Source organism: Atractosteus spatula, chromosome 23 (genome assembly GCF_055471065.1).
Source record: "Atractosteus spatula isolate fAtrSpa1 chromosome 23, fAtrSpa1.hap1, whole genome shotgun sequence".
Lineage (NCBI taxonomy): Eukaryota > Metazoa > Chordata > Actinopteri > Semionotiformes > Lepisosteidae > Atractosteus > Atractosteus spatula.
The window spans coordinates 4,540,615-4,552,983 of record NC_142728.1 but is presented as its reverse complement, the minus strand read 5'-3'; the positions used below and the strand labels follow the sequence as shown (position 1 = coordinate 4,552,983).

The 12,369-nt window shown below is 39.0% G+C and overlaps 1 protein-coding gene across 1 annotated transcript in view; it reads right to left on the bottom strand.

The window, feature by feature from the left end:
* LOC148816084 (pappalysin-1-like) overlaps positions 1-12,369 on the bottom strand; it is a 208,895-nt gene that overhangs the window by 167,162 nt on the left and 29,364 nt on the right. The window contains exons 3-4 of the mRNA XM_088940554.1: positions 3,101-3,246; positions 1,713-2,006 (exon numbers count right to left, since the gene is read on the bottom strand). Coding sequence (XP_088796680.1) covers positions 1,713-2,006; positions 3,101-3,246 — 440 coding nt within the window. The remainder of the gene's footprint in view (positions 1-1,712; positions 2,007-3,100; positions 3,247-12,369) is intronic.

The following is a 12,369-nucleotide window of genomic DNA, read 5'->3' as shown; positions in this document are numbered from 1 at the left end:
AGTACTCGGTCTGAGGTGTGACTTGAACTGCAAAACAAAAGTTTCACAATTGCCTTACTTGCCTTTCATTTGTAATTACAAATTGTCCACAGAATGCAAAACCTAGAATTATGCAAAATGTACTACAGTATAACTTCAGTTTGAGACATATCTAAAATTAATATAGCACACTTTTTTGTAGGAGTGGTTTACATCTTATGTCTTAGACTTTTTTTTTTACTTCAAGAAAGGACCTATACCTCGATATCAGTCTTGGATACGGATTTAAAGACAGTGGCTACTGGCCTTAGAAATTTCCTCAACTGCAAATGATTCTCCTCGTGAGCCACAGGGATGCTTATTGGACATGTATCTTCTGAAGCTACAGACAGCCGGTCTGCTTGCCCCACCAGGTTTTTCTTTGCCTGTGATCACTTGCATTGTCTGTCTCAAGTTTTCACCAGATGGAAGCAGGACCTGATGAAGCATCTAATCCATGTCTGCCCTGAAGAGCCTCAAAGGTAGTTTTATACCAACCCTAACCAAATAAATCAACTCACTAGTTGGGCATAATTAGTCAAAATGTGATGCACCAGGACTGTGGCAGTAGATGAATCAGAATTCCTAGAAAATCTGCAGAAATAAGACCCTCCAGAAACGAGAGTGGTCACCACTGAACCACCCAAAAGGTTGTTAACTCATCTTCGATCTTCCTGTGCCAACGGCAGCAGAGGGCTTTTGCACTGGGTATCCCGAACTGAGAAGAATAAAGTATACTGAAACACGGTACTTATGTTCAATGTTCATTTGCATTGACATTAAAAACAATCTAGAAGTACCAAATGCCACCCTCAGCCTCAGCTATTCTCTATACTGTAAGAAGTAGTGCCAAACACCCCCTTGCTACAGTATTTATGGAATTCCAATAAAACAGATAACTCACCCAAGATCATGGTGGTCTTACTGTAAATCTTTCTTTTTATCTTCCTTTTTATACACTGTTCTGTTTCACATTTTACCTAAAACACAGCACTGTTATGGCATAATTAAAGCCCCAACATGTTTGAAAAGTGTATTTATGAAAAGGGAGGTGAAAATAAAATTGCTTGCGTGTGTGAGAGAGTGTTGAAGAGAATGGGATCCTCTTGAGGGGGATCTTTCGAAAATATGAGTTACTTATTCACAGTGGTTCACCCTACAAGTGGGAAGTCCCAGGCACAATGTGCCTTTCCTTTCAAATGACATAACACTATCTGAATTGGACCACGTTTAAAAAAAGCATTTCTGAAGATGCTCAGACAAAATGCATTTATCTGTGTGAACAAGCAGGTGAGCCCCTTAACTGTGGCTGTCAACTGCCTGCTTACACTAACTCCTTTATAAAGAAAGAAAAACTGGCTATTATAAAATCAACACTGACTGAAAAACATACTGTAAGGATTATTATTTATGAAGTACAGTACTTTATTCAGGATACATACTGTTCAGTGAAATATTTTTATGTTTTCAAAGTACAATTTGCTTTTGCATCTGGAATAAGATAGAGTTAAGGATTTCAAAACGTGTCAGTTTCTCTGAAAAGCTTTCACTCTCTCCTGTCTCTTCTGGGAGCTGCAACGCAGATGAAACCAGGGAAACCCGTTCACATGGCTAACATGACTACCTGTTCAATCCTCGAGTGGCTGGGATCACACACAAGGATTAGACTGAGATTCAGAGCGGGATTCACTCACCAGCGTAGCTCATGTAGTTGTTGAAGGGGGTGTTTGTGAAGTGTTTGGAGCCACAGGTTTCGTTGCCTGGCTCGGGGTCATGGCAGTGCTTGTATTTGGGGGTGGGGTTGGTATCGGCACAGAGGTCCCCCATCTCTAAGGACGGTTCCACCTCCAGGCAGGGGTCGTTGCAGGACTCGATCTCAGAAATGCCCCGGAAAACATGGTAAAGCCCCAGGCTGTGTCCAATCTCATGGATCATAGTGTTGGTGTGGCCAAAAGTACCATAGAATGAAGGATTCAGCACAATCCCCCCTACAATGACAGTGCATAGAGAACACATTTACCTTCTCAAACATAACATGTATCAACCAATCACAAAAAGCTCAATAAGAAAACCAGCATCAACATCACTCTAGTGTGGGTAGTCACAGGGTAAAAGTACAAGGTTACACCCTCTGAACTAATTCATCAAACAATCAGAATAACAATGAAATGAACATACACCTGGCATTTGTATAGGAATCTTAAACCCTTTTAAAGGTGCAATCAATACTTAAGTAGCAGACCATCCAGTGTGAACATATCATGCACAATTACAGCTCAAAATACTTGTTATTCCCAAGACAAAGTTAACAGTGCTTTTCAGAGCAGCATAGTTCTAAAATAAACAAATACTATTATCCACAAAAATGTTTAAAGTTGTGGTCAATTTATATTTCAATATTTAGCTTCTGACATTTGACATTTCACTATTTCCAGCAGCCATATCACTCTGCAACTCACAACTGGCAAGTGTGAGCCTGGTCAGTACCTGGATGGGATACCTCCTGGGAAAAACTAAGGTTGCTGCTGGAAGAGGTGTTAGTGGGGCCAGCAGGGGGCGCTCACCCTGAGGTCCATGTGGGTCCTAATGCCCCTGTATAGTGATGGGGACACTATACTTTAAAAAGGCGCCATCCTTCGGATGAGACGTAAAACCGAGGTCCTGACTCTCTGTGGTCATTAAAAACCCCAGGGCGTTTCTTGAAAAGAGTAGGGGTGTAACCTTGGCGTCCTGGCCAAAGTTTCCCATTGGCCCTTACCAATCATGGCCTCCTAATAATCCCCATCTATGAATTGGCTTCATTACTCTGTTCTCCTCCCCATTGATAGTGTGGTGAGCGTTCTGGCGCACTATGGCTGCCGTTGCATCATCCAGGTGGATGCTGCGCATTGGTGGTGGTGGAGGGGATCCCCATTTCCAGTGAAGTGCTTTGAGTGGAGTGTCTAGAAAAGCGCTATATAAGTGTAAGCAATTATTATTAATTATTGTATTATTTGGAGGATGTGGAGTGGTGCACTACAATTGTTCAGCATGCAAACCAAAAAAAAAACTAACAACAAAACAAATGCTCTGAATTTGTTACCTAAATGTGTTAACGCCTCTTTATCCCAAGGCCAAGTGGCAACTCCAGCCAGATCTTCATCAGAGGAGTTGGCAAAGAAGATATTCAGATGGGTGGAGCCATCCAGATTTAGTATTTCTTTTAGCTCCTTCACATCCAAGTAGGCCCTAGAGTAGAGACAAAATCCATTACATGGGTTGCATGCACATACCATAATGGGTCAGTCTAGGGCAACTATGTCGTTATACAATGTAAATGGTTCCTGCCCAGTGCTATATTTGCAATAGACAAAAAAAACTGTTTCCCTCTCTCCCCCTTCTAATGCAGAGTTTACATATCCCCAGGGAGGAAATCAGTGGTCTTGGCACATTCTGTCCACATGCTAAACTACTCAATTAAACCTCTACACATGAAAGTGAAACATTTTCATAATGAATTAGATGCAAATGTTCAGTCTCCAGCAAGGAGCCTGACCACATTGGCAGTGTGTTTTACAACAGCCACAGGGCAGTGGGGCACATGGCCTCACGCTATTTACCCTGACTGGAAAGTCACCCATAAAATTCTGGACAGGGCAAATTCTGTAGAGCATATGGAAACTGTTTCACAACTCCTCTCCCAAAGTCCTAAAGGCACAGAAAGTTGGTACTATATGAATGTTGGCATTATGAGGCCCAAATTAAGTTCTTGAATTTACGTTACGATCAACAACTCTTAATTTATAGGACTGGTGTAAGGAAAATCCAAACATTGCCTCCTTTTTTACAATGAGCTACAAGAGCTATCATACTAATGGCATGCAGCTTACTGTTTAAACTGGATCTGTAGGCAGGATTTAATCGCAATCAACAAAATTGCTTTTATCAGTCTCTGCATTGCAGTAGTAAACAATCATGGTAGATTCATTTCACTGGTTGTAATTCACGTTTTTTTTCCCCACAATCACTTAGGGTTTACATTTTTGCTGCACTGATTTTATGACTGAGAGATACTGCTGGTATAACACTGTTCGCAATATAGAGATACAACTGCAGTTTATTAAGAACAAAATGGAAACTAGCATGACGACATACTGAATATAATAGGAAGATGAATGGAATCATCAGCTCATAATCAGAAACACGATGAAGACAACGTTCAAAGCATATTGCTCCAGGGCACAATTTTCTCCACACTTTGACTCCCTAGAAAGTAGTGACAGACAGTCATTGCATTTGCTTTCCAAGTTTATATTGTCGCCAGCTTGATTGCCTTCTTCATATTAAAATTAAGATCAAATTTATATATCGGTAGAAACAAAATTATTGAATTACGTGCCTCTTACTTACTTACTCTTCTTTTCCCTCTTGTTTACATGCTACATTACAGCTGTAAAATTGTCGCTCATCCTTTGTGAAACTGTGCTGACGTAATAACCCATGACCGAGGAGAACAGAGTAAATATGGTCCTGCACCAGTGCTAAGGTCACTGTCATACAGGAAGACTTACTGCAGATGAAACTTGAGCTGCCTTCTGAAGTAAAGACTTGTTTGTGGAAGGTCATTGCCCTTATCTGGCTAGGAATGTTGTGTCATCAAGTACAGTACCTTCAACTGCTGCCTTCTAGTATGTTAATTATTCCATTTCAAAGATTCAGTTCCATATTAAAAAATTCTGTCTTTAGCATGCCACATAACCCAGACACTATCTAAGTCATAGTTTAGAAGAAATCTTTCTCCTTGGCCACATGCTGCTCTGAAAATGCTCGTCTGAAGGATTTTGCCGTCCAGAAAATATACAGTAACTACTGTTAAAGAATACTCTTTCCGCCAAAAAAACAAATTTCACTGTTACATTCCTAAATCAGAGCTTTCCGTTTTGGTACGACTGAAGTAGAGACAAAATCTTTGGACAAAATGAATGTGCATTTTAATGCCCTATTTCATAATTTACTATCTTTTAAATGGATCAAAACATCTGTTTGTGTTACGAAACTTGCACTAAGGCAGTTGCATAGTTCAGATCAAGGGCTCTTGAGTCATCCTGAGCTATTTCATCATGATTTTGTAACTACAGCAGGTGCATCTCTCCTTTTATAAAATCAGATGGTGCTACAGATATGACTGTTGGAAATTATGTATAATTTATAGTTATAAAATTATTGTCTTTTTACTTTCTTTACAGTGCCAGCTCCGATGGTGAATGCTTTACTCTTTAGCAGAACAGCATAAGGTATAAATATAAAAAGGGTAACGAATAGCAAAAGAAGAGAAAAAGATACCCTTAAGATATTGGCTTTTTAATATAAATAACTTCAAAACATTTGTTTACTTACAGTATCGTTACACCAAAACCGTCTGAACTGTCCCGCTTCAGGAAAATGCTTTTATGCCATTCTTTTCCATGAAACAATACTATAAGTAGACCACAGATTTGTAACACTAATAAAGTACATACTGTACAGTATGTCTGCTGTAGAATAAAGAGGAGGTACAGTACTTGTTTACACCGAGTGTTGTAATTGAAGAATTTACTGTTTGTTCTCCAGATTTATGGAGAGGATTCTCTTGGTTCCTTCAAGAAGCAGGTCCTTGGATCAATATCCTACTAGCAATCAAACAAAGAAGATGGTAAAAACATCCTTCTTAGATTTGTAACCTGTAGTCTTATTCTATACCTCTCCTGGCAAAGATGAAACTCATAGGCTTATATTTATTTCTCAGGTGCCACACTGAAACTACAAGACCACACTTGTACGGTACATGCCAGGTATTAAGATCTTGCTTGAAAACCAGCTTCACAATCGACACCATAACATCGGTATCCAGAATTCGATGCTGGTATTGAGCGACCATTGTTCAAATCAACAGAAGATGCATATTAAAAGGACTCCTGGGTTGGTAAGTTGTATAGTATCTTTACAATGCTTTTCTTGAAATGGCAGAAATTTATTATTCAATTATTGATCAAAAGCTGGACTTCTGGTGAGTTCTATGTGGATAGTGCATTAAGAACCCATGTTCTTAAAATGTGTAATATTTAATGGATGGCTTGTTCTGACCTGGTTTTTCCCATTAATACAGCATTCAAGCCACTCTCAAGTTCCCACTGGAGGAAAGGGACACAACAGTGGTGCTATCTGAATCATCCACAGATAAAGTAATAATAAATGTACAGAAGACACTTTGGGTGATTACATGTGAATGTATTAAACAGGATTCAATCCTCACCAAAAGAATAAACTGGAAACGCACTACAATTTCTGAAGATTCTGGGCAAGTTTTCAAGTGCTGAGCTTCCTAGAATTCAGGTTTGAGGCTTTAATTTGTGCTGCCTGCACTCCAGGCCAAAGGTCTGTGGTCACTGCCACACCTTCTCAGAAGACTATAAAGTGCAGTAGAAGTGCAACTCTTCACAAGAAGATAGGCTGACTTGTAGTACTTCAAGTGTTTATTATACAAATATTAACATGAATTGCAAACACAGTCTGTTGCATTTAGATACTGTTGTAGAGATATGTTTATCACCATAGGGTAAAGGTAGGAGTTTTTTACAAAATATCAAATTAGAGGTTTAGCCCCTAAGAGGTAACAGACAAAGAACATGAACTGAGAGTTAAAATGTTACTTTAATCTTTGCATTGGAGAGCTGTTTGAGAATGTGATTAACACTGTACAACCTTGATTCATACACTTGATTGGAGATTTCCTTTGTGGTAGAAAAACAAATTTTCTTGTACAGTCTTGGGTTACAATATCTCTACAATATGCGTCTTCCCACTTTTACATATTCCAGAAGTAATTACCTCTTGCTATTGCACAACTCTAGGCTATGGGAGGAACTGTGTGATGATACGTCTTTAGATAGTCTGTAGTCTAGCTTTGACTTTATACAGTATGTGCAAAAGCCAGAATCAGACATCTCTTTAATTCCACCTCCCTCTGTGCTCTATAAGTAAAAGTTAATTAATATTAAATCCCATTATTCCTAGTGACTGCATGCTCCTTAAACACTCCATAAAACTTAAAGGTGCTCCTTTTGAGATTTATGGATGGCAAGCTTTAAGGTTACTTATTTAGATGTTGTCTCATTACAATAGCTTTTTGTTCATGCCTCTTGTGCTCAGAACCCCTGGGAGGACAACTTCAACCCAATTAGCTTCCCTATGCAGCCCTCCCCCGTTTTTAACCCCTTCTCCTCTTAAAAGTTGCTCAAACAAAAAATAAAGACACACCTCCATCCCCTCCTTCTTTTCCTTTGAAAGAAACATCTGCTGGCCAGGCAGCTGTCCAGAGTGTGGAATCCAAACACACCAGCACTGCTATAGTACCTAAAGTAAATGGCATGGGATTACCAGTATTTCCTACCGCTCTTTTGTGTTTTCTTTCTTTTTTTTCAGCATGGAATAAACCTATTACTTGTTCCTTTACATTAAATAATGTTTCTCTTTTAGAACTTCTCTAAACCAGGGTTTGCTAGCTTTGGGCTTTGAGACCTAATCTGATGGTTTTCATTCCAGTTGAGCTGTTATTTACTTAAACCTTATTTGAACTAATTGCCTGCCTAATTAGATATTTGTCATAATTTTCGGATGCCTAAAATTTAAAAGTTCTAAAGTCCCTTGTAAAGACTAGTAATAAACTTTAAAGGTTTTGCAATAATATGGAGAACTGACATTTTTATTGTTAAAATATATCAATAAAATAGTTCTAATTAAATGAGTAGTTCAATAAAAGGTTCAATTAAGTACTGTACAGTTCAGCTGAACTGAAGACTATTAGACTGCATGATTCACAGAAACAGCAGCAAGACATTCTGTAACAAAGTGATAGCAAATATGAGCTATGGAGAGTAGAAAGATGGTCTTAGACCCAGAATACGTTATTTTACATTTCATGTCCAATGTGCTTTGACTGCTGATGTACAGTCGTATCAATTAGTAAGCCAGTACAGATGGTAATCTCTCTCTATATACAGTATATACACACTATACTGTATATCATATATCAGGGTTAGGAACCAGAAGGTTGAGACTTACTGTATGATGAAAAGCCATACTGTATATAGGGGATTTTTCCTCGATAAGAACAACTTAAATATACAGTAGGGTACTGGGGACTGTAAGACCATTAACTTTGTGACTTCAAGTGGGGGAGTTTCCTCATAAAAATTAATGGAACTGATTGGGGTGGGGGCATAATTTAGACTGAGTGCTTTAATTGTAGCTATCCAAGGATAATACTCTACATACTGTATACAAAAACATTAAGCAATTTTTACTCTAACCTATCACTCACATATATCTTGATATTCCAAATAATAATAATACTAATTTTTTACACTAATACAGCCCTTTTCTAGAAACTCAACTCAAAGCACTTTATAAGTAATGGGGACTCCCCTCCACCAACAATATGCAGCACCCACCTGGAAGATGCGAAGATGCGACGGCAGCCATAGTGCGCCAAATAATTTGAACATAATAAGTGACACTTTAAACAAATCTTCCCGTCGTTTTGTACTCGACTGTTAATGCTACAGCGCCGCTGGCCTTCAGGGCTTGAACTATGCTTAGAGCTCATCTAATCGCTGTATTAGTGTAAAAAATCTAAAGGATGTAAAGGTAAAATCTGATGAGAGTCATCACTGCTCATGTTCCCCACCAGCTACACCGAGTGCAAGAAAGAGGACTCTTTCTAGACAAAAGTCACCTAGCCAAAAAAAATGTATTCAAATGCAAGGAATTTATAAGTCGCATAACAATATCTTGATGACGTTAGTGTGAAGAAAAGTATCTTGGTCAGACATATTACGAGGGATCATTTTGTTTTATCCACACATTTGATCCCAAACTGTTTCAAATATTATTTTCTCCTTTAGTTCAATATTGACAACGCCATTGCTATAAAAGGAAAAAGATACATCTACTGGGATAGTATCACTAGGACCCCTACCTTTACAACCGAGAAAAAAAAAATCCAGTCTGATATTCATCTTGGCCAAGACCTTTGAGACCATACCCATCCCGAAACCCACTGTGCTAAAGACTGAGAGCTCTGTGAAATGTTTTGTTAAAAAGATTGAAACCGCTTTAAGCTGTGGGATCTTTGTGATGGTATTAAGACAATGTTGGAATTTTCACTAGAACGTTTCAAGCAAGAGCTCATTAAATGAGGGAGGTATTATTGAGACACAGAGGAGGTCATCTTATGGAAACTGTGAAGCTCAGTCTGAAGCCAAGCCTATGAAGAGCAGATGATAAAAGGTTCCCCTCCTAATAATTTCAGGAATTTCATTATTTCCTATGAAAATATTTGGCAGTGCAGAAGGGGAAAAAGGGTCAGAGGGTTTAATGGAAAGATGAATAAGTCAGCTATGGACCAGGCAGAAAGCTGCTGTTTTCAAACAGGATCTGGTTTAATAAGAAGCAGCATAACTGTAGGTCAAAGCCACCTAATCTGAGTTCAATTAAGCCTGATCCAGTGGCTCAGTTGCAAAAACAGACCAGACGTCAACTGTGGAGACAAATCTAGAATGAAAACAGACGACTGTTATATATGATATGTTTTGCATCAATATTTTTGTGTGTATTTATCCAGATAACAAAATGACATTCAGGACTGAGTATTTATGTTGCTAATCCTTAAACTGTCGAGTGGCTTTTGTAAAAAAATGCAGTAAATATGTTTTGTTTTATTTATCATTATTTTTCTTAGATCTTGAGATGCAAGTTTTTGTTTTGTTTTCCCTCTTTTATACTAATCGATTTTGAATTGTGAATAACTTGCCAAGCCAAACTCTCTCTCTCAAGACAATGACAACATGCGCAGCCAAGACACGCGTTTTCTTGACAGTGGAAGAGTGCAAATAGCAGTTTAGACTGGTAGCAGTTCTCACTGAGCTTGACATGCTTGCAGGCAGTAAAACCACGGCACAGCCACACTATTCCCTGTGGGAGTTCTCAAGACCTGTACTAGAACCTTTAATCCCATTGTCCACATAGCAGCTTTTACGAGGAGAACCACTCAGGAGCCTCTGTAATGTCTCAATTCATAACAGTTCTGCTATTTCCATGAGCGCCAAGAACTTCATTTAATCATCATAAATGCACACATCACTGGCAATTTGTTCCATGTGGGTGAGCACGGAGTGGTCTAATTGGCCTGTTGATGCATTTATATTTAGTGCATATTAGTACACTGCACTGCTGTGTGGGAAGCGCTGTGCAGCATGTTGGCACAGCTATGCTCTTTCATTAAGAGAGACCCCTGTAATGCTGTGGCCACAGTGGTTATTCTCTGATTCTGTCACCGTCTCTGTGAGAACTGTTATTCTCTAGCCATTATTCACTGGAATCCCACTACTGCGTCTCTTCTCTGAACGAGCCCCTGGAAAAAGTTGTAGCTATTGCCCTGATAGTACTCTAGTGATTGAGAAAAAGAGGTTACTGTCAAATTTGATTTACCCTTTTTTCCTAATTCCCTCTCTCTCAGAATAATAGAGATACGCTCCCAGAGGATTACAAATATCTTGTCCTGCCTTTCTCTCATGCCATGATTAACTATAAATCCCCCCCTAAACATTTCCACTGGTGAGTCTGCTCAGTGAAGTGTACCCATATTGTACTTTGTAGCTTTTGCCTTTGCTTACAAATTATCCCCCTCTGACAGGCTCAGTGCAGAGAGAGTGCAGGAGCCTGACTTTACAGGATTGACATATTTAACAGATGTAATGGTAAAGCAAAATAAAAAAGCATCTTAACCTGTGAATCTAGGTATAAAATTTCATTCAAGGCAGAGATTATTCCAATTTCTAGGCTTTTCTGCATGGACTGGAGAAATTATACAGTACCTTACAAAGGCACAACAACACCATACAACTATAGCAGGGACTTGAACCCACTCTTAATCTGTTAGTTAAGAGTCCAGAGACTTAACCACTAGCCACAACAGTTAAAAGTAATGTAGAAAGAAAAAGAGATTTAACATTAAAGGGACTTTTCAAAGCATGTTGCTGCAGAGTACAATTTCCTCTTATTTTTACCAAAATAATCAAATAAGTGTAAAGGTGGAAATCATGGAAGAGATCAAAGAGGTATAAGGGTATAATTTTCTCTGAAAATGTAGTTTTGGAAAATTGGATAAAGTCTGTTTAATCTAAAAAAAAAAAGCAGAGGAACATTTTGAATAAATCAGACAAGCTATGATCATCCAGTGCGCTGTTGGCCTGATCACCTTTGAATTAAATTTCTGACATTTTCTGAAAGCCGCCAGAGCCAGAACATGATACTTCTATGATAAAGGCAAGATGGCACAGCAATGCCTGGTTTGGAATTGTGGTTGGAATTTCAATCAGTTCCTACTGTAACAGGCTTCGATGTGTTGGTATAACTTCATTTTCTGCACTCCAATTGATTGAAGATATCTCCCATTAACCTGGAGGTGAGTGATAAGGCCAACTCTCTGGCAGGTTGAAGAGGTGTTGCCTCCTCAATATCTGTGCATGAAGTGAGCAATCTGGTCATGGTGAGCTCTCTTTAATGCTCCTTCTTTGCTGACTCAGAGTTACATCTTTGGACCTATACGAGCTGGGCTCTTTCTTTCTCCTCCATCTCCAGGGGCTACAATCTGCCAGGAGCTGACATCAATGTTGAATTTCTTCATATTTGTTTTTACCATGTCTTTGAAAGGCCTCTGGTTCAATTGCCTTGACCTTGCTAGGAGAAGAAGACCTTTTCTGGGAGATTGGAGTCAAGCATTCAGATGACATGATTAAACCAACAAGCTCATGGCAGATGATCATAGCTTTAATACTTGTGGTACCTACTTGAAAGAGAAAACTACTGTTGGTGTCTGTGTTCATCCACTTGATATGTTTAAATCTCTGCACACAGCATTGGCAATGAGACTACAGCCCTTTTAAGTGTGCTGTTAATGAAGACAGCACTGTAGACCATCAGTCTGATTTCAGTTTTAATGCCACGATCATCAAACCCTGCTTACTCAGGTGTCCAGAAGGCTGCACTTGCAGATATCAGGTAATGCTGGATTGTTTTTGATATCAACCTTTTTTGAAAGACTACACCCAAAGTACGGGAAGTGCTCTCTATTCTTCAAACAGTCTTTAGGAATCTAAACTGAGAGCAATGGGGTGTGTGCATTCGGAACTTGGTGATGGAGAATGGTGGTATTCTGAATGCTAAGCCTAGTCCCATTTTCTCATATGTCTAAGCAAACTGACAATTGTCTGAATATCCATTTATATCAAGGCACATTACTGCAGAATCATCGGCCAATACTGGATTTCAATG